The sequence below is a fragment of the Chiloscyllium plagiosum genome, unplaced genomic scaffold, assembly GCF_037043375.1.
Source record: "Chiloscyllium plagiosum isolate Xiang-an unplaced genomic scaffold, Cpla_swu_hap1 HiC_scaffold_52, whole genome shotgun sequence".
NCBI lineage: Eukaryota > Metazoa > Chordata > Chondrichthyes > Orectolobiformes > Hemiscylliidae > Chiloscyllium > Chiloscyllium plagiosum.
In genome coordinates, this window is record NW_028270190.1 from 5,875,285 (window position 1) to 5,901,184 (window position 25,900).

At 40.8% G+C, this 25,900-nt stretch overlaps 1 protein-coding gene and 1 long non-coding RNA gene across 2 annotated transcripts in view; both read left to right on the forward strand.

Annotated features, from left to right (window-relative positions):
* The window catches only part of LOC148134757 (uncharacterized), a 723,506-nt gene that overhangs the window by 567,184 nt on the left and 130,422 nt on the right, over positions 1 to 25,900 (forward strand). The window lies entirely within an intron of this gene.
* LOC148134761 (cathepsin J-like) lies at positions 1,229 to 5,407 on the forward strand. The gene is made up of 3 exons (XM_087985338.1): positions 1,229 to 1,414; positions 2,604 to 2,706; positions 5,122 to 5,407. The coding sequence occupies exons 1-3, from the start codon at positions 1,363 to 1,365 to the stop codon at positions 5,219 to 5,221; spliced, it is 255 nt and encodes an 84-aa protein (XP_087841464.1). The 5' UTR covers positions 1,229 to 1,362; the 3' UTR covers positions 5,222 to 5,407.

Consider the following 25,900-nt stretch of genomic DNA (forward strand, 5'->3'; position numbering starts at 1 on the left):
ACAATCAATATACTCCATCATTTCCAACATGCAAGAATTTACAGAAAGGCCGAGGGGTGCAGGTGTATAATTCCTTGGAAGTGGAGCCGAGGATAGATAGGATGGTGAAGGAGGCATTTGTCACAGTTACCTTTATTGTTCAAAACATTGGTACAGGTATTGGGACGTCATATTGCAGCTGTACAGGACATTGGTGAGGCCACTTTTGTAAAACTGTACACATGTTTGGTTGCTCTGTTAAAGGGAGGATGTTGTTAACTTTCACAGGGTGCAGAAAATATTGACAAGGATGTTGCTGGGATTGGGTTTCAGTTATCGGGAGAGACTGATTAGGCTGGGGATTTTCTCCAAGCGGGGGAACAGAGCCTGAGGGGTGACATGATCAAGGTTTATGAAATCATCAAATGCATGGATCGGGTGAAGAGCAGAATGTTTTAGCCATGGGATCGGAGTCCAAACCGAGAGAGCAGTGCCTTAAGATGAAAGGGGAAATAGTTGAATAGGTATTGAGACTAATACTAATTAGTTATAATCCAATGACTCTAATGATGTAATTAATGACGGTTTGGGAAACGGTTATCTGTATGTGAAGAATTTAATTCACTAATGTATGATCACAAGTTTCAGATGAGTCGACCGAAAACTGTGAAGAAGCTCAACTCGTTCTAATGTAGTTTCGGTATGAGATAACTAGATGGTGAACCTGATTGAGATATTGAGTTGTCAAGACAAAGTACTTTTTTTTATTTTCTCACATTTCAAGTCATTTGTAATACCATTGCTTGGTCTAAGTGAAGAATGTTTCGAATACATTGAGCAATAAATATTAAGTTTGACACAAGAAAACCCTAAAAATGATCTGAGTTGTAACTGTCTCGCGCCGAGGATCATGTATGTATGGAATGACCTACCTGAAGAACTGGCGGAGGCTGGTACAATTACAAAATTAAAAAGGTACGGAGATGGGTATATGGTTTGGAAGTGTTCAGGGCCGAGTCGTCGCAAATGGGACGACAATACGTCAGGATATGTGACTGGTGTGGACGAGTTGGAACAAACGGTTTGTTTTCGTGCTAAGTCATGCAAAATATACCTTTTTCGAAACAAATAGTGAACAAATATCGCACAGGTTTGGGAAAATAAATTGGCTGCCAAAGTCGGAATGCAGAAAAGTGTCAAGCAAAGAACACAATAGATTTATTATGATCTTAATGAGTATTCCTTTTGAACATTTTATTTAAAATTTAGGATACAGACTACTGCAGATTTCAGCCAGATAAAATTGCTGCTAAAATCACTGACTACAAATGGGTTTGGGGAGGCGAGGCAGCATTGGAACAAGCTGTGAGAGAGATAGGACCGATGTCTGTTGTGATTAATGCAAGTCTGAAATCCTTTCAACATTATAAAGGAGGTAAGTCGCAGAGCACTGGATGATGTATTTGAATCATATTATCGACTGTTCAAGAAAATGTATTAGAAATCATACATCTACAGACACATTTACTGTCACTACTTTGGTATTAATATTACTGCAATGTTTACCATGGACCATGACCCTTATCATTGTTCCTGCCTACACTCCCCCCGTGTTACATGCCGTCCAGTGCTGTCAGATATCATCGAGTTAAAGTTAGACCATGCCAGAAACTGAGCTCAGGAGTGGGAATGAGAAATGGACCTGCTCCCATTCGGAGTGATGCAAATAGCTCAAAACGTTGTGCTATAACTAAGAGAACTGATAGTGAGGTGCAACTGTCCTGATGTGCTGCTGAGTGACTGCACATGACAACGTTTTTTTAATTGTAAACTGAAGACGCTACACTCACTGTATCTGGATTAAGAGGAAAATCGAGTTTCGGGCAAAAGCCCTTCCTGATGAAGTCGATTTTCCTGCTTCTCAGCTGCTGCCTGACCTGCTGTGCATTTCCAGATTAAGTCTAATCTGGACTCTGATCTCCAGCATCTGCAGTCCTCACTTTCGCCTGAGGCTGAGAAGGCTGCAGCCTTGTTCGCTGGTACGACAGAGACTGAAGGGTGAGCTTGTGGAGGTTCATAAACAACAATGGGTATGGGACGAATAAAGAGGAGGGGAGTCCAAACTAGAGACCATACGTTTAAGGTGAGATGGGAAAGATTAAAAGTTACGTGAGAAGCAATGTTTTCACACAGCATGGTACGTGTCTGAAATGAAATACCAGAGGAAGAGGTGGAGAGTGATACAAATACAACATTAGGAAAGGCATCTGGATGAGTACATGAACAGGAATGGTTTACAAGGATATTGGCCAAGTGCTGGAAAATAGGACTAGATTGGTTGAGGATATGTGCTCAGCATGGACGAGTTCGATTGAAGGATCGAAGCATTTCTCCGCTATAAAACTCTATGACTCTGAAGGATGTGCCGAGAGGAAGTGAGAATGGCAGGGGCGATGTCATTGGGAAACATTGATTAAAGTCAACAGATGTAATGGTGCGGAGTGAGGACGATCAATTTGAAGACAATTAGTAAAAACAAACATGTCAATGTTCATTAATCAAAGCTAAATTAACACTAATTAAATATTTCACAGATAAATCATTTAATATGTGTCTCCTTACAGGAGTTTACGATGATGAAAATTGCAATGGATATGTAACCGATGATGTGCTGGTGGTTGGTTTTGGAATTGAGGATGGAATGAACTATTGGCTGGTTAAAAACAGGTCCGTACTCTATGAAATAACAAACACCTGATCACAGACGGAGAAGGGACAGTGACATGGAATGAATTTCCTGTCTCTGTGCTGCAACCTGTGTCTCTGTTCAAGGAGCACATAACACTGTGTTTATCTGGAAGTGAATGCTTAATGGTTGTGCTGTCTGAGATGGTATCTGAAAAACGTCAGATCCAGGTATCCCATCACCAAGTAACGCTGCACTTACAAGTGTCCGATTCTTGACTGAAGTCTTGCTTCGTTCAGAGGCAGGCATCAGAGTGTCATTATCCCTGAATCACAACCATTTTATAAACTTACCAGTACAAATTGCAAACATACGGTAAAAATTAACAGCTATACACAACAAAAAGCAATTTGCTGGGGCAATGGGCAGGAAAGCCAGACCCTAAACACAACTGTACAACCTATTCACAGGGAAACAAGGACAAAGCTCAACCGTCTCACCTGTCACCAGGGCACTGATGGGACCAGATTAACAGCCCCAATTCTGGAACGTTGAACATAGAACTTTACAGCCCAGTCCATGCCTTTCGACACTCGATAGTGCGCCGGCCTGTGGAACCAATCTGAAGCCCATGTAACAAACACTATTCCATTCTCGTCCATATGCCTGACCAATGACCTTTTAAATACTCTGAAATATGGCAATGCCTCTACTGTTGCAGGCAGAGTTCCAAGCCCCTACAACAATCTGAGGAAAGAAACTACCTCTGACTCCTGTCCAATATCTATCACTGTTGATTTTAAAGCCCTCCTGCTATCCATCGCCATTCAAGGAAAAAAGCCTCTCACTATCCAACCAATCAAATATTTTAATTAACTTATGTGTCTCAATTGATTCACGTCTCAAATGTTTTTCTAACTTAAACAGCCTTAACTCCCTCAGCTTTTCCTTTTAATATCTCCCTCCAAAACTGGCGATTTCCCAGTAAATCTCATCTGAACCCGTTCCAAAGCATGCACATTCTTCCTGTAATATGGTGACCAAAACTGTGCACATTTCCCAGAATGTGGTTGCAACAGAGTTTTGTACGGCTTGAAGCATGATCTCCTATTGCCGAAACTGAATCCCACTAACAATCAAAGCTAACACACCATATGCCATCTCAATAACCCTATCAAACTGGGAGGCAACATTCTAACATCGATGTGCCTCGACACCAAGATCTCTGTGCTCATCTACACAAGCACGAATCTGACCATGAGCCCATTACATTGGATTCCTTCCAAACTGAATCACCTCATATATTTCCGCGTTAAACTGCATTCACCACCTTTCGTCATAGCTCTGCAGCTTATCTACTTATCTCTGCAATCCATACATCCTTCGTAACTGTCCACAACTTTAACGAACTTAATGTCATCCGCATATTAATCCACCATCCTTCTGTGCTCTCATTAAGTTCATTTATATAAAAATCGACTAACAAAAGTGGGTCCAAAACTGATCCTTGCGGTACATCGTTAGTAACTGAACTATAGAATGAATATTTTCCATCAACCACTGCCGTCTGTCTCTTTTCAGCGATGAAGCGTCGCTGGCTGCCCTTATTACAATCACGGCCGTCAGGTTTGGAAGAAGCAGTCACATCTTCAGGGCCAGATTGCATACAAAATGTTTGATTAAATAAATCATTTGCTTTGGGTGAATATACACACACACAGACACACACACACAGACACACACACGCACAAATGCACACACACACAGACACATACACACATTTCTACATGATTTCCCAGAGGAAACAGTATGTGGGTCTTATAACATAAAATACACATTGTTGTTTAATAAGGTAGATAGTATTACACTGTAATGGGTGCTGGAATAGTTTGGTAAAGCTGGAAATGTGATTTGGGCAGGATAACCGGAAATGGAACAAATTAAAAGGCCGACGTATCCTTGCAGTTTAGGAGACACTGGGTAACCTGTGCCCAAATCAATTCATGCTCTGCACAGACTCTATCCTGTGGCAGTCAATCTCAGAACGATGATGGTAAAAAAAAAAACTCTGGGAAAATCTCCACCTCCATATGGCAAGAAGGAAATCTCCAGGAGGCCACATATACTGCTCTCACTCGTCCCTATTCACTTTCCCCTTTATATCTACTCCAGCTGCAGACCTATCCCTGATAAGGATCTCACCTCATGCCATTTTAAATTGTGTAGTGAGTCCATACGTACTGTACAGATCAGCAATTGATGTAAAAGGAAACAATTGACTCTTTCCAGCCTGATGCAACTTTTTCTTTACAACTCATTATCTCGCTCACTAATTCCAGAATTCAGTCCCTAAAATAATTCCAATTGTACACTAGAGCTAAAACAGATGCTTCTCCAAACATGACTCTTTTATCAGCGTTTTGATTCCAACACCAATCGATTTTCTTATTTTCCAGCTGGGGAACAGACTGGGGTGAAGACGGGTACATCAAAATTGCTAAGGACAGAGGGAATCACTGTGAAATTGCCAGTTTTGTGCGGTACCCTGTTGTGTAACGAGCCAACTGATAAGACAGAGCTTCATCAATCCCAGCTGAATGATAAACCGGATCATTTCTGTTAATGCTGACTCATTCAAAGACATTGCTTTAATTGTCTGCTGCAAATTTAAAAAGTGAAATAATAACGATTTTTGCACATTTCTATCGCTTCATATAAAACCATTGGCATTGTCCGATTGATACAAATAACCACTGTAAATGACAGAATGAATACATTCTCCAGCTTGTAGAAGACAATAATTTGCATGTACTACTGATGTCCAACAATATAATAAAGGCTGCCAGCATTCATTTTCAGAGCTTGTTTGTTCCAAAGGAACGTATTTGTCTTTGTGCCGAATGAATTGTCTTGTCTGCTATGAAATCTATTGTCAAACCACGTTGTAGACAAATGCACAGAAAATTTGAAGAGTCTGTGTTTTTTGACACCAGCACAGCTACTGAATAAATGCAATGGGGTTGTTTAGGACAATAAGGCTTAATTGAACAGAGTCCAACCAGAAACCGTCCTGGAAACAGGTTAGGCTGGCCGGACTGTAGACTGGGAGTGTCCCGATGAGATTCAGTTCAGACAAATGCGAATATGTAATTTCATCTATTGATTGGCACTGAACAGAAAAACTGGTAAACGAAGTATTTTATGTATGGCAAAGCAATACTGGTGGAGAACCGTCATGACAAAAAGAGGTCACACACAGATCTGTGAAATAGACGAATACTGGTTTATTTCTGACGATATCATGGGCAAGAGAAATTGCTAGGAATGGTACAACATGGACACACTGCACAGATAATTCCAGGATTCTCTATCCCGTGTTGTAGATACAAGTAGTGTGCATAGTGTTACATCCGTGTTCCAGTCGTGCATTGTTAATTCCAAGAAAATATGAATTAAATTATATTGAATGGAAAAAAGAATTTAATTGTAACAGGGGTGTCCGTTTCTCGTCTAGCGCAGGTGTTCGTCTCCAGTATCCTCGTTTCAATGCTTATGCAGGTTGGTGTGCAATCTTCAGTCGAATCAGGTGTCACTCAGTCTAGGTAGGCTTTGTGTGGTTCAGTACTTGAGGAGACTGGGGATGTCCTTGCATCACTTCGATAGAGATGATGCTATTGTGAGCTAGGAATACTGTTGTCAGATCATCTAAGGAGTGTATTCATTGAGTCTGGAAGCTGTTTAGAAAATGGCTTGTTTTGTTGTTTTGTTACTGAGCTGATTGTGGTCAAGTTGAGGCATTTTGCGTATGTTGTGTTTAGTGAATAACCGACATGTCTTCTGCAAACAAGTAGTGGGCAGGCAGAGTAGTTTTTTTTTCTCCGACAATTCCGCCTTTTTTTGTTTTTGTCTGAGAACTGGGTTTGAGTTGAAGGGGGTGCGTCGCAAGAGCTAGGGGGTTATCTGACGCGGTCGGGCCAGCATCAGTTGGGTAGTATTTGGAGTCCGAGTCCAAAGCTGCCTATTCCGTGTCGGTTGCAAAGTTATTGTTCGAGTGGGCCTTCATTCATGCATGGTAAGGGGACGGGGGTAGCACCTTGAAGCACAAACGCTGGCGAGTTAAACACATTTTAAGAGCCATGCAAGAAGTGCGATATCGACGATGATAGTAATGACGAATATGAGTCACTGTAGCAAGGCTGTGCCTCAGGAAAACTGCCACAGTGGTAGCCCAGTTCCATAGGTCCCATTTTGGTTTTTAGTTGAGCAGTACTGTGGTAGCGCATTGGATATGCCAGGCTGGGTTACTGATGTCCTCACTGGGGGTAGGTATGTAAGTGCAGCAATCGGAAACGATGAGGGTGAATGCGCCCAATTTCTCGAACAGCAGATAATCCTGGATCATCCAGTTTTGCAGGGTCACATGGGGATGCCAACAGTTTTGACATTCAGCTGGTCGTTGGTTACCTCCTCCAAGGTGGAGGCCAGCTGATGAGTTTTTATTTAGAACGAATGGTTGCATATTTGGGTGAAAGGATAGAGAGAACCAGGTCAAGATTGGTGAGGCTTCGCTTCCTGTGATATGGTGGCGTCGTAAAGGGACAGACTGAAAATGATATGCAAACGTGACTGCACCGCATATACAACATAACAGCTCCTGGGTCAGGAAATGATGGGTAGGCTTTGTGGCCAAAAATAGCGTAGGTACCATTATGGGTTCTCAAGTGGTCAGTCTGGAAGTCTCTCTAGGTTTTGGTGCAGGTGGTGTTTTGGCTAGTAATGTTGAGGACGTGAAGGATCAATAAACTGTCTTCTGCTGTGGATCAACTTGCTGTGGGGGTGAGGAGCAATGAGTTCGTGCACTGGCGCCAGCCGGAATTCCATCTGATTGGATGGCTGTTTTGGACGCTCATAGATTACAGGGGTGTGCGCTGTCAGAAGTGGTGAAATTCTGTAAAGTGCGCGGGAGAACTTCCGAGAACTGAGCATGTCTAGTCCTACAAAGAACGGGGCAGTATTGTATCTGATCCTACAAACTGAGACAGGCCAAGTGCGGAGCATCAGAGTGGAGAAGCAGTTAGGCAATAGCGATAAAAACTTAATCATTTTCGAAATTCAGTTCAAAGTATATAAAAATCACTCAATGATTAATATTGCATCTGGAAAATGAACGATTTCATGGGTCTAAAATCTAAATTGGAGCACGTTGATAAGAAACAATTCATGAAAATGGGATAATATAGTTGAAATATAGTTGAATAGTGTGCATGCTTACTACATGCCCATCAGAAATAAATTTGAGGCATCCAAAATGGTAGGAATCTGGATGACTAAGGATACTGATGAGAAATTAAGGAAGGAAATGAATGACATGTGATGCATGCCACGATAATAATAGCGGTCAGCATCAGGAAGAGAATCATAAACGCAACAGAGAGGATAATACTCGAATATGGATTCGCAAATGATAAGGTGTTTTGTGGAATAGTGAGTAATGAGGATGACACTGATAATCTTCGAATGAATATTCGTATGTTGGCAGAATCGGCAGACGCCTGGCAGATAAATTGCAATAAATAGGTACAGGTGACGATGCTTTTTGATAGAAAGAACAGAGAGGCAATACAGACTGAATGATACAACTTCGCTGGACGTATAGTAGCAGAGAGACTTCAGGGTTAATGTGTTTGCATTTCAGACGGTTGCCAGGGAAGTTGAAACATCATAGAATATCATGAAATCGCTACAGTTTGGAAACAGGGTTTTCAGCCCCACTAGTCCGCACTGACATTCGGAACACAAATCCCCCCATACCCATTCCCATTACTCCATTATCTTATATTTACTCCTGAGTAATGCACCTAATCTAAACATCCCTGAACACTTTAGCATGGCTAATTCACCTAATCTTTAGATTGTGAGAGGAAACCGGGGCACATGGAGGAAACCCACGTTGACAGGAGGGGAATGTGCCAACTCCACACAGACAGTCGCCCAAGGCTGGAATCGAACCTGGGTACCTGGTGCTGTGAGGCACTGTGAAACAGTTACTGAGAAAGGAATAGAATACTACGGTTTTTACATAGAGGCGTGGAAGATAAAAGCAATGAAGCAGTGACAGACCTAGAAAAACTATCTGGCAGACGCATTTGAAGTTTTATATTTAGCTGTGGGCAGCTTCAGTATGGAACATCTTAATGCCCAGGAGAGAGTGAAAGGGAGTTTTAGAAGAAATATGTAGGAATTCTGGATCCAATGAAAGGATAGAGTGAATAGTCATTTTCTCCTTGAGGCAGTGAACATTAAAAAGTGACCTATTTGGAATGCTTAAACCTAAGATCAATTTTGACAGTGTAAAGAGTGATATCGTTTTCCAATTATAATTAGTAACTTGCTGATAACAATATGAAGTCTGTCAGCAAGAGCCAATTGATGAGAAACATAGAACATAGAACATAGAAGAAATCAGTGCAGTACAGGCCCTTTGGCCCTCGATGTTGCGCCGATCCAAGCCCACCTAACCTACACTAGCCCACTATCCTCCATATACCTATCCAATGCCCGTTTAAATGCCCATAAAGAGGGAGAGTCCACCACTGCTACTGGCAGGGCATTCCATGAACTCACGACTCGCTGAGTAAAGAACCTACCCTAACATCTATCCTCTGCCTACCACCCCTTAATTTAAAGCTATGCCCCCTCGTAATAGCAAAACGTTTTTACACAATGAGTTATCAGAATTTGGAATGCACTACCTGGGAAAGTGGTGGAGATAAATTGCACCAGGGAGCGTCAGGTGAACCTGAATGACAGTAGATGTGACAAAATATATAGGGTTATGTGGTGGTCAGAAATGCACTGTCCGGCAGGGTAGTAGAGAATGCAAATCACATAATCTTTTAAAAAGTATTTCAGATGAAGACTTGAAATGTCACAAAGTTCACAATTATCGGCCGAGTGCATGAAAGTGGGGCACGTGTCGACTGACTCATTTTGTTTTGAGAATGAAGTTTTGTGTAGCCCAAGGGCTACATTTGTAGTCAGTATTTCTTGTCAGTTTAGTAGATTTGGGTCGAAGGACCTCGTCTGACCTACTTACTTCTGTAATACCATGACAGTGATTGTGAGGGTGATTGAGGCAGAAACCCTTTAAACATTTAAGAAGCATTTAGATGTGACTTGAGATACCAAGGTAAACAATATCCACTTGGAAAAATGGTAAGTTAATACCAGATAGTAGAGATGGCTTTGTTAAGAGCAGGTCGTGTCTGACAACTTAATTGAGATTTCAGTTGAAGTAATGGCGGCAATTGACAGGGATAAAATTGGTGGAATATGGGATGAGAATACTTCAGTATTTGCTCTTGCCTGGTGCAACCTCATTGTTTCAAGAGGCTTTTCCTATGCCATTACCTTATATGGCTCGATGGAAAATAGACAAAAAAAAATCATTCAGTATATTGGATGGTGTGGTATAAAGGAGAATTCGTTTCACTGGCCGCAGTCCACATGCCTTACCAATATGATTATTTTGCTTATCAGTGCGTCTTTGTCTTTAATGTCACCTCTTCAGGATAATCTAACTTCCTTGCAGGAGGCACAGGCTGGCCGGCATACAACGTGCAATGTCTCTGATTCCGCAGGTTACTGGAGGACTGAAGAGTTCTGCCAACATCGTTCACACCCACAAGATGTCAACCAACCAGGAAACAATCAGAGAACCGCTCTAAAAAACCTATTTCTGTCAAAGCTAATTTTCTTAATCGTCCATAGTGCTGGTACAGCTGCAAGCAACCGTCAACTTGGAGACCCTGAAGACCTCAGGATTCAAAATCGAGTTCAATAATATCAAAGTGCTAATGCTCCATTCCTTGGTAGAACACTACGCACACGATCATGAAATGGGTTACATTCATTGGTACCAACTCATTGTTAGCAACTCAGAGAGCTTATTGTAACCAGTACAGATTGTCTTCTTGCCTGGCTTACCATCAAAATTGTCTTGGCCGACCCTGTCGTTTGCTTTCGCTCTCTCTCTCTCTCTCGGCTCCCTCACTACTTATCTGATCGCTCCTTTTCCCACCCACCAGACCCGCATCCAACGACGCATCAGCAGGAGAAATTCGTCATTTTCCAAGCTGCTTCTAGTTCTGAAGAAGCATCACTGCACCCAAAAAGTTACCTCTGTTGTCTCTCTAGAGGTGTTGACATACCTAAAGTGTTTCTTCAGCATTTTGCTCTAACTCCATATGCCAAAGGCAAGTGTCTTTGGCTGAGACCCCTTTAAACTTTGAACAACATTTGAATCCTTCTCTCAGATTTAATATTAACAACTTATCCAACATTCTATAGTCCATAGTGCTGGTACATCTGCAAAGCCTTCCTCTTGGAGACTCACGTCTTCAGGATTCAAAATCAAGTCCAGTAATCTCAATGTAGATATGAAATTCAATGTAGATAAATGACTCACTGTGGGAATTCACTTTGGGAAGAATAACAGTAAGGCACAATACTGGGTCAATGGAAATATTTGTGTTCGTGTGGATGTGCAAAAATATCTTGATGTCCAAATACATCGATCTCTGAAAATTGCCACCCAGGTTGATAGCGCTGTTAAGAGGCATACGGTGTGTTAGTTTGTTAGAGGGATTGAGTTCCAGAGCCATGATGTAATGCAGCAACTGTACAAAATGCTATTGCGGCCTCACTTGGAATATTGTGTACAGTTCTGGTCATCCCATTCCAGAAAGGACGTGGAGGCATTGAAAAAGGTGCAGAGGAGATTTGCCAGGATGTTGCTTGGGCTGGAGGGAAGGTTTTATGAGTGAAGGCTGAGGAACTTGGTTCTGTTCTCTTTGGAGAGAAGAGGGTTAAGAGTGGATTTAAAAGAGCCATACAAGATGCTCAGAGGATGAGATAGGATGGACAGTGACAGTCTTTTTCTTAGGATGATGGTGTCAGCTTGTTCGAGGGGGCATAGCTGCAAATTGAAGGGGGATATATTGAAGACAGATGCAGAGGCAGGTATTGACTCAGAATGTGATAAGGGCATGGAATTCCCGGCCTGCCAATGCAGCAAACTCAGTGACATTTGGTGCATTTAAACAGTCCTCGGATAAGCATGTGGACGATGATGGGATAGTGTAGGGGGATTGGCTTAGATTTGCTCACAGGTTGACGCAACATCGAGGGCCAAAATCCCTATTCTACACTGTATTTCTCTATGTTCTATATTCTATTCCCTTCCATTTGTGGAATTGAGTTGCGAACACCTACCACTTTTTGTTTGTAAATGCATTTTCTAATGTCTCCCCAGAATTGTCTGGTGTGAAATCTCAGACCATGCTCCCTAGTTCTAGAATCACCAATATGTGGAGATGTTCTATCTCTAAATTCCCTGTCCTTTCCGTATTATATCTTGAAACTTTACAGTACATCTGTCACAACATAACTTTTCAAATTCGCAAGGAAAGGATAAAATTTCGATATGTTTCCTGAAATAGCTTGATCCATGAAGTTGAAGAAACATCGTCATAAGTCTATGTTATACTCCTTCCAAGATATCTGAACGTCACAACATTGAGGAAGTATTCAGATGTGCACTTACAATGCCAAGGCTGTGGGCAAATGGATGAGCACACGGGATTTGAATAGTTAGATGGCTAGTTTTGACTGATACGTGTATGTTGTACTCCCTGCAAGTTCGATATGTCCTTCCCAAGGTGTGCTGATCACATCTAATCACAGTACTCCAAGCGTCAACTACCAGGGTTTTGTTTATGCAGCACAGATGGAGACATTTCTTCTGACGAGACGAGTCGAGACAACCAGGTTCGACCTCGTTGGGATTATTGAAAAACGGTGACAGGATGATCAGGACTGGCAGTTAAATATCCAAGGATGTTCAACATTCTGAAAGGATAGACAAGAAGAAACAAGGGGGAGTTGCTTTATTGATGAAGGATATGATCAAGGTTGTATTGAGATTTGATATTGACATGAGGGACAAAAATGTTTGATCTGTCTGCATGGAAATAAAAAAGCAAGGTACTCCTACACCTTGATAGGAATAATTTACAGAATCCTGAAGAGTACGTATGAAGTAAGGCATGACATAAACAAGGAAAAAAAAGGAGGGCTTGTGAGAAAGGCGCAATGGCCGTTATGAGCGACTTAAACATAGGTATTGATCGGATTAATTAACGTGGTTAGGGGAGCCTCGAAGGCCTGTTCAGAGTGTAAGGTGCTATTTCTTAAAGCAACATGTCACGGAGCCAACTAGAGAATTGGCACTTTTTGATTTGATATTATGAAACGATGAAACATTGGTTAATGAACTTGTCGTTTACAATCCACTTGGAGGGAGTGACCTCGTCATACTCGAGTGAAGACAGAGTCCTATATGAGAGTTTTAGTGTTGGGAAAAAGCAGTTATGCAGGGCGAAGGCAGGAGTTGGTCGGAGTAGCTTGGGGAAAAAATGAAGCTCTGGAAGAGCTGAAGAACAGTGGCAAATGCTGAGGGAGGTGCTAAATATATCTCAATTGAAGTATATGAATTGTAAAATAGTTCAAAATCATCCAGGAAGTCAATGAGACCATAAACACTAAACATTTCATGCTGTGAAGGTTAGTGAAGCTCTGGAGCAGTGGGAGTATTGTAAACGTCAGCAAGGATTCACTCAGAGCAGAATCAATCGAGCTAAGAGAAGCTAAGTTAACAGAAAACATAAGCACTGATACCAAAAGCCTCTATAAGCGTATAAACAGGAAGTGAATAGTGGAAGCTAATATTGGACCTTCAGATATCATTAATAATGATCAACTCAGAAATGAGTTTCCTCGCTTGAGGAAGGATGTGGTGGTATTGGATGCCGTTCAGAGGAGGTTCATCCGGTTATTTCCCAGGGATGGAAGGGCTGTGAAACGATGAGGGTTTAAATAGCTCGGGCTTATACTCCATCCAGTTCAGAATAAATTGAGCCGATTTGATTGGGGCATTTAAAATACTAAAGGGCATTTATAAGCTGGATATGTTGATCAGACTTTCCCCCTTGTGATAGAGTCTCGAAAATGAGGACATAGAGATAGATTTAGAGGAGGCACCTTCAACACTGAGATGTGGAGAAACTACTTTTTCAGGAGTTTGTTAATATGGAACTTACTGCCCCAGAGTTAAGTGGAGACAGAATCAATCAACAGATTCAAGAAAGAAATAGATGTGTTTCTGATTAAATGTGTCATAAAGGGCTATAGGCATTTGGTAGGATAGTGGAGGTGAGGTCAGGATAAGATCAGCCTTGAAAAAATTAAATGGCAGCGCGAGCAGAGGAATGGCAGAGGAATGAATTCCCTACTCCCACTTATAACTACAATGTTCCTTTGTTCGTATTGCAAAAAGCCAACTGCCAATCATTCACTGTATGTACCCAGCTTCGTTTCCAATTTATGAGCTGGACATGAAACTAAAGTATTTAGTTTCAGAGAATAACTCATAACCAGCAGGGGGTTACTCTCCTGCTAAGCAGTTACACATGCATCAAGGCAAACCTATTGATATAGGTTTGCCTGGTTCTCTCCTTTCCCTCTATGCCTTGAGGCATTCACTGACAAGTAATTATATTTTGCACTGTTTTCTGCACCGAAAAACCCTTCTGAGAGTGAAGGATATAATTTATGTGCTTCACCTGTTAACCTACTTTGCATCAGGTTATATTTGCATTCATTGGATTTCAAATGACGTAGACATACCATTTTTTTCCTCAAATTGCAATGATTTCCCACAAGGCCCTCACTATTCTGGGAATCAACATACAAATTAAATATTTTGTCAATTTGTGCGAAAGTCCCTTCAACTAATAAGCCCAGAAGTGAAGGATTGTGGGTGGAGATTTTAACACTCTGCTGACAGGACACATGGCCCGAACAGCCACGATAGTCCACAATCCTCAGTAAAGTACTGTATCGTTACCCCTCAGAGAGAGAAACGTTGAAAATGAAAGTCCCGTTATTCCAGGAAATTGTCATTGAATTGCACATTGACTGCACGAATTGTCTCAATTCACTGATCAATTGGACTTCGTTCGACACAGAGAGCAGACCAGATGCCTGTAACCGCAAAGAATTATTTAAAGACTTGTAGCTGCACCGAAGTCTTCATGTACCGTTAAAATGTAAGTATTAAAATGAAAACACGAACTCCTGGATAAAGACCAGCGTATGTATGCGAGGCAGGAATTGTTCATGTGCGTCAGTGACTGTGGGAGAGAGTGAGCGGGTCTTTCTGCATGTCTGATAGTGCACGCAAGAGACAACATTTGTGTGTGAGAGTGAGACAGAACGAGAGAGATTGCATGTGTGACTTTGAGTTAGTGTGTTTGATACAATGAGAATGTTTGCAAAAGTTTGTGTGAGAGTATGTGTGAAAACATGTGTGCATGTGCATACATGTGTGTGAGAGACAGTGGTTCTGAGAATGAGGGCTTGCATTCTTGTGTGTCTGAAATGAGATTATCTTCTTCAAATGCAAAATAAATAACTACTCAATATTACGTATAAAGTCTTGGCAGTCAATTAAACAAGTATTGCCAACTTTCTCTGAGGATTTCGTATAGTCCTTCTATTTTGCTAATTAGAACCTGGACCAGTACAAACATGGATTAGCACATGAATCAATCCAACTTGTCTTCTGCAATTACTGGACAGATAAATATAAGGCTATCTGGTCCAGCGTAAGTTTACAGTTCACCATGTATACCAAAACATGATGATGAACCAGCAACCCAACTGCAAGCAAAGATAGACCAAATCAGAACACAGGAAACAATTCAAGAGAATAACGGAAGTTTTAGATATTGGCGTGGTGGGGAAATTGTAGAGAGTAGTGTTTCAACGTGAGACAGCCCTTATGCTACCAGATTGTCAACGTCGTTGCTTTGAATGGTGCTGCATAAGAAGTCTGTGATCAGAACAGGTGGGTGACCTCGTTAAGAAGGCATATGGTATACTTGCCTTTGTTAATAAGAGCGCGAAAGTGATTCAACGGTAGCTATGTCACAGTTGATGTAATGTATGCAGAAGTGAAATCCACGCTTTTATGAAGTGGAGGTTGTCCCCCTAACTACGAACTAAAAGTTTAGTAATGTTTGGAACAATTTTCCTGTAGAATCCGCTCAGTTGTAAAACTCGTAGTACTTCCTTCTTTGAGGATGGTTTTGGGAATTCCTCGATGGCCTTCACCTTCATGTTCCTCAGTGTTATCACCCACTTCCGTTGCTGTGCCCAAAGAATGCCACTTCCACCTTCACAATTCCTCGTTTTGCAAGTTTATGATCAACGTCCCCTGCCATAGTCTTTCAAAGAACTCTACCAAATTTTCCATGTGATATTTCCACGACTGGCTAAATATCACTAAGTCAGCACAATTGGTCAACTCTACAACAGGTCTGTTCACAAGAGTTTGAAAAGTAGCTGTTGCAGTTTTAATTTCAAAGGGCATTACTTTAAATTAAAATAGCCCGTTTGGGATCACAAAAGCAGAAACATCTTTTTTTCTCTCTGACGTTGACCCTAATCACAAAAGAAGTCTAACTTTGTGATGTCACGTCCAGATTTCTCCACACAAATCTTCAGTTTGGGAATTGATTGTGAGTCAGATTTAGCCATAGCGTTGATCGACAGACAGTCAATCCAGAATAGTTCAGTAACTTCAAATTTCGTATACAGGTTTGGCAAACTACATTTGCTTTAATTAATCTCAATGAACTTCCACTTCCTTCTGAAGCTGCGTTTATTTCAAAAGATTGAACCTGTAAGGATGTTGTTTTCTCCATTTGTCAGCCTCATCGACTATGTCCTCGCTCTTCCATTTCTGCATAGGTGCCCATAGCACGGTAACAAAAATCATTCAATATAGTTCTCTTCTCCTGGGACAGATAGAGCTCTGCCCTATCCAATTCCCTAAGGACTTCTTTATCCTTCAACCTTTTTCTGTGGCACATCAAAATCTAAATCATCACGACTTGAATACTCATATTGTGTGCAGGAAATAATACCTGCTTCCTTGATTCATTTTCCCTACCATAGTACAATTCCACCATACTCAAACAATATCCTTTACAGTCTTTTTTCCTATTTGGTATCTTTACCAGATAATTCATCTAAGCTAAATTCTTCTCAATCTGATAGGGATAATTAAATCTTGCTCTGAAAGAATCTCCTACCACTGCTAACAGCACAAATTATTTATCTTCATCGTCAAACATACGGATTTTAGATTTGTTATCTGCTTCGTGCTTCATTCGGTGCTGTGCCACCGTCCAATGTTGTCTCGCTAATTCATCTACTCTTTTGAATGTTTCTCTCACCTCAGAAATGTAATCCAACCTCAAGCTATCTGACTTCGGAACTGCCAACTTTTCCATATTTAATTTATAATGCCCTCTTGCTTCTGTCTGAATGCCAATTCGAGTGGTGTAACCGGAATCCCTTCATGTGAAGCATTCCTAATATTAAATAATATAAATAGGATCATTTGGATAATCCTGGCAATAAGTGCTCAAGTGAGCCTTGGCGCCTGCTGCCATCTTTATAATACTCCCTGAGATTCAGGATGGTGCACACTTGACGTAAAGTGACTGATGCCTGAACTGTCCATAAACTCCTTGAATAGTTCGGCAGTAAAATTGTACCTTTCGTCTGACTGAATCTTCCTACGTAAAGCAAGCAGCTCCGCCACAACCTTTATGCCCTGACATTCCATCGTGGAATTGTCTCTGGAAGCCTGGTAGATGCACCCATTACAATTAGAAAATATTGGTTCCCACTTTTGTTTTTAGTTCGGGGACATACACAATATATTATAACCAGTCTAAAGGTTATTGAAATGTGGGAATTGACATCAAAGGTTATGATTTTATTTCTACCTATGGCTTTCTTGGTACACAATGAAGGTACAGAAAAATTCAACGGCGTCTTTGCACAATCCAAAACAATAAAATGCTTCTATTTCTTGGCCTGAATCTTCCTTAATCCTAGATGACTCACGACATTTAATTCGCAATACTTCCTCTCTTCATTCTATCAGCAACACAATCTGGACATACTCAGTGGGTACTGTCAGGTACCTTCATCTTAAAGAGAGAAGGCAATTTGGCACTTGTGGCATATAACGGACTATACCAATCTAAAGACATACCATCTTGCATGAAAATTGATTCAGCCACAATTTAAAGATTTGCCAAGGAAGTTGTTTCTGGATTACTCGGTTGTCTGGTGTATATGGACGACCTGATGATCTTAATCACACAAGCAAAGAACATTTTCAACATCTATCAAAATTGCTTGATTGACCTGGCGAGGCAGGTTTGTAAATTTTCAAGTCACATTCCTGGGCCATATCAATTTGTTGAACATTCCTTCTCTTTCTTTGGATTATATTCCCTTACTCCTTACCCCCTCCCTCAGACTATCTTCTGCATCTAAGGTGACCTAGGAGTCAACAGTTCTGAGGAAGCGTCAGTTGACACGAAATGTTAAACCTGATTTCTCTCCACAAATGCTGCCAGATCTGCTGAGCCTTTCCAGCAATATCTGTGCTTCTTGTTTCTGATTCACAGCATCCGCAGTTTGTAAAATTGATGTTTATTCCATAATACCATTGTCATCAATATTACTGATGCCTGCTTCATATCTCAGATTTATAAAGAACATTTAAGCCTCATCTTTGATATGAATATATTTACAATCAGCCTGCCTTCACAATTTGTGTGGACAGGTGGAATTATTTCGCAATTTCACAAACCTATATTTAAACACTGTCTCCAGGCCTGTCAAGTTCTGTTCATTCCAGCAATTTGTCCTCTGAGGCAGCACTTTTCACAACTGTGCAAGACAATTGCAACCACACAAAACAAACACTCTCCATATGCACACACTGAAACAGACACTCAATGAAAATCTGAATCTACTTCTATGACATCAACTCATTCAGTATCTCTACCTCGTGCAGCATGGAGCCTCAGTGGTGAGCACTGCTGCCTCACAGCTCAAGGGACCAGACTCGATTCCAGCCTCGGGAGACTGTCTGTGTGGAGTTTGCACATTCTCCCTGTGTTTGTATAGATATCCTCTATGTGCTCCAATCTCCTACCACAACACAAAGATGTGCAGATCAGATTAATTTCCCATAATGTTCAGGATGTGTAGGTGAGGTGCTTTAGGGGAATTGTGGATAAATGGGGTCGGGAAATGGGTTTGAGTGGAATACCCTCCAGACGGTCGTTATGGATGTGTTGGGCCAAATGACCCGTTTCCACAGTGTAGGGATTCGACGGAGGTTCGAGGCAATAAAACATTTCAAATGAACTTCAGTTCCAAGAAGCACATGTTGCAAACAATACAGCCTATTCGACTTTTGAAATGAGTACAATTAACACAAATGACCCCAACACATCATATTGTAAGTTGAATGCCCAGTCCCTCAATCGAATATATATTGAGTAATATCATCCAAAAAACAGACATTCTCCAACCAGTGCTTGAGGTTCAACTCCAGAGTATCCCCCAATCTGTAATGATTCACAAAACAATAGAGGTTCTTCAATGATACAAACTATTCAGCAAAGAAACTGAAATTGAACCACCTTCACATCCACCTGACATGAATCTGTGATGTATAAATTCCAACAATGGGATAATGTTCAACAGACATATGGCCGTTAACGAACCCAGTCCTCCGAACAGCTTGTGCAAATCCAGACGTTATAAATAGTGCAGGCATGTCATCTAATGCAGAGATTAATCTTCCAATTGCTTTAGACCTGACAGCAGAAACTTGAATCAATCCCATTGTCTAAAGTATTGTTCAGGGTGACTTGCTTACTGCCCAAGTCTGCACCAGTGCATTGTTGCGGAAAGATGACAATTACTTGACAAAGAACATGACAAGATCAGTTTGTCCAATTGTTTCCAATTAGTAACATTGATAGGAGGTCTCAGCAAAACTGATCTACGTTCCATCCTCTCAACTATGCTCAATTTCTGCAGAACTTGCTGAAAGGAACAGATTCTGTTCCATTTGGCTCATATGGATGAGTGAGATCAGGAAATGCACATACTATGGCTAACTACCCATGACCTGGAGTAAGTTATTGAATAATCACAACATCGAAGAATCCAAATGCATCTGAAATCAATTACAACCAGCGGGAAGTCTCAGGACTGTCAAAGCAGGAATCATACAAGATTGTTATGCTTGATAGGGATTACAATTATCACACCTTGCCAATTCAGGTGTTCCTCAGCCCAATGTGCTCAGTCCAACCACAACAAGTGATGCATTACGTCTTAATAAATGTGGAATTACCACATTTGTCCATCTCGACCAATGATGTTCAAAGGTTGTACGATATTAATGACATCTCAGAACCCTAGAAAACCATGTCCGCGTGCTTAATGAGCTGCACAACTTCCAGATTAGAAGTGATAATTTTCAAATGAATTTCACACGACAAAAGTGTCAGAAAATAATTGATTCCGACGAAGCCAATAATCTCGTAATACTATTCAAAATAAGTTGGGGCTACGAGGGTTAATCATCCCACTATGTTGTTTCTGACAGTTAACTGTGACCGAGGAGTACATTGATTTTTATGTTTATATGTGTAGGTGATATGTATACATTACCACACAAGAGAAATGAATAATTTAATTCTCAATGATAATTCAAAACCTATTTTACTTCACAATTATCTACACACATGACTGGCTTCCGAAGCTGCTTCAAAGACCATTTCAGAACCAACCGGATTGTTGATATCTCTTTAATAACATGTAGACTCCGCCCGGTCAGACAGGCACATTTCCTTCGAAGAAGCATGTTGGGAAACTCCATGTTATTCCCAGCGGTTTAAATAGTTCCATGGTATCCCTCAAACTAGTTTAGTTTTAATTCAATCTAAACTTAATTGTAGATTTTATCGAATTCAATTTGACGCTTTCCAAACTTACTTCAGATTTCCTTTTCATTGTGAATAAAGTATTAGGTGCGATAAATACCATTTGTACCCGAAAGTGACAACACAAGTGCATAAGGTGGTAAAGAAGGAAAATGCTATGCTTTTTGACATCGGTATGATCCTTCACTGCGATTGTTGGCCAGTAATATTGTAAGCATGTTAAATTTGAGTCACATTGGAGTATTGCGTGCAGATCTGTTTGCAAATATAGGAAAGGATATGAAGTCATTGTAAAGCGTGCAAAAGCGGTTTACCTGGATATTTCATGGATCGGAATCCATTAGTTATCAGTAGAAGAGGGATGGACTTGGATTAATGACCTCAAGAGGGTTCAGGGGCCAAGGGAAAACCTGATAGAATTGCAAAATGGTGGGATGAATTAATAGGTTCGATAGTCAGAGCCTTTATCCCGGGGTAGAAATGTCACATAATAGGCTGCATAGCTTGACGTTAGTGGGGGGGGGGGGGGGGGGGGGGGGGGGGGGTAGAGAGAGAGTGTAAGGGGATTTCCAACAAAAATCTTTTAACACAGCACTTGAATAGGGTCTGGAATATGCTGCCAGGGTAAATGTTAGAAATGCATACGATAGGGACACCGAAGAATCATTCAGATAGATGCATGAAAGGCCAACGAATTGACAACTGGACCATATGCAGACAAATGGTGTATGTTTATTACGAAGACATGGATAGCATGCATAGAGTGGGCTGAAGCGACTCCATGTGTTTTTGTACATTAGATTCACTGTAGTGTGGAAACAGGCCATTTAGCCCAACAACCCACACCAACCCTCCAAAGAGAAACCCGCCCAGACCCATTTCCCTTCATTTAATCCTGACTAATGCACCTCACACTACGGGTAATTTAGCATGGACAATTCACCTGGTCTGCCATCTTTTGGATTTCGGGAGGAAATCCTTGCAGGCACAGGAAGAAATTGTAACTCCACACAAATAGTCTCCCGAGACGGGAATTGAACCCAGCTGCCTGGCACTGTGACGTAGCAATGCTAACCCCTGACCCATCATGCCACCCCAACTTCGAAGCTTTATATTCTCCTGTGGAATAGGCCATGAATCTGTTGTTTTGTTTCAGAAATTACAAATCTTTGGGGGGGGGGGGGGGGTGAATGAAATGACGAAAACTTTGATGAAACGGAGCTCTATGTTGACCAAGGAGGAATTAATGCCAAGAGACTACATGGTATTTGTAGAAAACCAAAGGTTATGAAAAATGCGTTTTTGAATCTGGATTTTTGTTTTGTCAATCTCATAATGCACACTGTATGCACACTTCAATTCTGATGTGCATTAATAATACAGATGTAATGATGCCATTTTCTCGATAAGAAGAATCTTATGAGACAAGTTCCCCTGTGACACAGATGATCACTGGACGTATCAAATTTCACTTCACCCTTTCGTAGTTCCAGGATAGAATCTTGCAAATTTGATCTATTCCAGAGAATATTACTTTGTCCAGATAATTTTGTTGTGTTTTCATCCCTCACCACACATAATCACCAGCAACATTCTTCCTACCAGAGCCTTCTGCCCTTTTCTTGCCTTTGTTCTTCTCGTTTCTTCGTGCCTCCATTTCCACATTTAAAAAAGGGACATCTCAATCATTTTCCTGTTCTAATGGGGATTCATCAGGCTGAAATGCAACTTGATATATTTTATTCACAACATCACTGAAACGTAGTGTGCTGTTCCAAGATGCTGGCCGGTGTGCTGGACACCTTTGCAAGATGTTGTAATGTAAACTGTGTGATATGTATTACATGTTGAATAAATTATGTGCTATATTAAATATGAAGTATGATACACAACATCCGTGTGATCTTGGGTTTCTGTAATTTCAACGAGTAATGTTGTGGTTTTCCACATTCCTGAAACGATTTTTATTCTTTTGCAATCATTAATGACGTAAGGGGTGCTGTACCTTTAAGACAGTTGAAAGATCGCAAGGACTTAGAGAGGCACAGAGTCCAGAACAAGATTACAATGTAACGCTTGGTCAGAACAGCTAGCACTGGCTGAGCTGCTGTGAGACAAAAGCAAATGCAAATTCAACCAGTCAGTTTCCATTATGCCCCAAGACAACAAATTCTAATAAAATTTGAATTTGGTATTTTGACAACATTAAAACCATGAAGTGATCCAATGTTTTGGGATATGAAACCAGAAAAAAAAACTTGATCAGTTGAGAGTGAATTGCCAAAATACTAACAAATGTTGGCCGCTCATCAGAACTCTCTGAGAGTTACCTGTCTGGAGAAGGAGTTTGAACGGTAAAAAAGATCGACCCCGACCCAGAAAGCAAACCTACAGAGGAAGATGCAAAGAGAAGATTCAACAGCTGGCTGTTTTTTTGAAATTTGTACTTTTCAGCAAATCCTTATCAGGTGTTTTATCAGACCAGTATTGCAGAGGGGAAGGTAATCGATAGGGTTAGATAAATGAGTTCTAATCAGTTGTTAGATAATATTCCCTGATAGACATTAAACAAAGGTGCTAATTTTTACTTTAAATAGTTACTTTGGGATAGTTCTTTGCTTCTCAAATTTTCATATTACCGCATGGGGTAATTTTTTTTCTGTCTTGCTCGTTTAAGTTAGCGGTCTGGGATGGGGTTTACCTCGTGTCATAAGACACATAATCATCGAATTACCCACTAAATAATAAGGCCTTTGGACCATCGATTCTACTCTGCCAAAACTACGGTCTGAAAATGTGAAAACGGTCTGAAAATACTGAAGAAGGGCTCATGTCGGAAACGTCGATTCTCCTGTTCCTTGGATGCTGGCTGACCTGCTGCGCTTTTCCAGCAACACATTTTCAGCTCTGATCTCCAGCATCTGCAGTCCTCACATTCTCCAATACTACGGTCTGTCAACTCTTCCCACTTTTGAGCATGTGATCCATGGACTTGAATGTTATGGTTTATCTGATGCTCATTCAAGAATCCTTTTTCTAAGGATTGTACACTTGGTCGGCTGCTCTACGAGGATGAATATTGCCCGACCATTCTCGTTAGCACCGCTCTTATCTCTCAAATCCTTTGCATTTCTTTGTACCACTCATGGATTTTATTTATATTTGGTTAAATTGTTTTGCAAACCATGAAAGTACATCATAGGTCTTTCTCGATAAGAATAAATTTTACTTTTGTTTTCAGTCTGCATGAAATTTGTCTTGATGATTTTCCTTTCTAGGACATTGTGACAATTGTTGGTCAGTAGTAACAAAGTCATACTGGTTGTACCTTAAGCAGAATGAGAACTGAATCCCTCCGGTAATGATTGCTCATTCTGTTGGGACAGAATTAAACTAAGATTGTAGGGGGCAGGTACCCCGATGGATGGGTAATCAGGGGGAGATACAGAGTAAGATTCAGGAAAGACAGTCCGGAAATACATTAGGAGGTTCTAATAAGTAGAAAGCCAGTCATGGTGAAGCGAAATTGAAATTGTTAAGATTGAATGATGCATATTTTCAAGCAAGGGGTCTGAAGAAGAAGGACGGAGGATTTGATATCACAAGTTAAGAGTCAGGGATTGAAGTCATTAATGTCACTGAAGGCAAGGAATAGGTAGGTCAATTTTCCAGAATGAACAGTCTTCAAGCGATACAGAGAATCAGTAAAAATTGGAGGGCAAGTCATTACATTGATCAGTGATCAATTTCCACGAGTACAGAATGAGAAAGCATGAGGAATTTCCTCAAGTGAAGTTATCCAATTAAAAGTAAATAAAAACAAACCAAAAAGGAGCAATTACATCACTATGGAATGTAGTATATGCCCTCTATTATCCGGGAAAAAAACGAGTATATACGTGGGTAAATTTCCAGGAATTGTAAAATTCATATGGAGCTGGTTTGGTGATTTCAACTTTGCGATTATTAATTGGAATAATGATAATGTGAATGGTTTAGAGGCAGTAGAATTCTTAAAGTATATCTAGTAGTTCACAGATCCACTACAATCAAGGAGAAAATGAGAACTGCAAATGCTGGAGTTTCGAGACTTCGTTTAAATAAAGTCACGTAAGGTTTGGCCAGACAGGACTGGAAGAAGACTTTTTCTCGACAAGTCTGAAAGTATCAAAAAGTTTGCACATTCAGGAATGAAGTGAGGAGAGTACAGGACAGGATGTTCAATTCAATAAAAATCGTGAAGCCCTCAAAATCAGTGATTTCTCCACATCCTTATCGTCAATACTGTGCGCTGACAACAGCAAAACTTATAAAGGAGTACAGAATGAACAAGGGAAAACTTAACAATAAGATAAGAGTAAAAACACAGACATGAAAGTACAATGTTGAGAAAATAAAGGAAAGTCAATGAACTTTATTAGAACTTTCAGGAAACAAACAAAACCAGAAAAAACACAGATTGCATTCAGGACCACAGTGATAATTCGTGTCTGAAACCAGATGATGGCGGTAGTGGTCTCAATGGATGCTTTGCATCAATTTCATGAGTGAGAAGAGCGATATGGGAGAGAAATCAAAGAGAAAAAAGCGGGTAGCAAAAGCCAAATGATAGCTGTAGGGGATTTCTAATTGGGGTATAGATAGTATCCATTGTAAGGAGGATCACAGGTCTCTTACGGTGTGTTGCCTCCCCTAGTTCGGCTGAGGGACTTCGCTGACGGGCCTCTAAGGAGTTTGAGAGGGAGGAGGATGATCCAGTTGCTGTGGTCCACTTTGGGACAAATAACATAGGCATGCCGAGGAGGGATTATATTTTGGTGATTGTCAAGCCCTCGGAAAGTAATTAAGAAACAGGTACTCAATGTTTATAATCTTTGGGTTACTACCTGAGCCACTTGCAACTTTGCTTAGTAATAAGAAAATTAGCAAGTAAACACATGGCTTTTGGAGTGGCGTGGGAAGAGAGGTTCCATTTCATGGGACATTCGCATCAGTTTTAGAACGAGAGAATCTGACATAATGGGATGGTCAACGTCTGAACCGATGTAGAACCAGTCTGAACCAGTGTTGCAGCGAAAATGACAAATAAGGTGGTCACTTGGAATTCACACGAGTGCATTGTTGGGGAGGATGGGAGGGGCAAACGACAGGGAAGCTGCATGTTTGCATGCGTGCAGAGTTTAACTACACAATGTTTAACTATGCTGAGTTTAACTATGAAAGAAATTGAAAGGAAGGACAAATCAAGAGATATTATTAATAGAGATATTGCAATTCAAAAAGG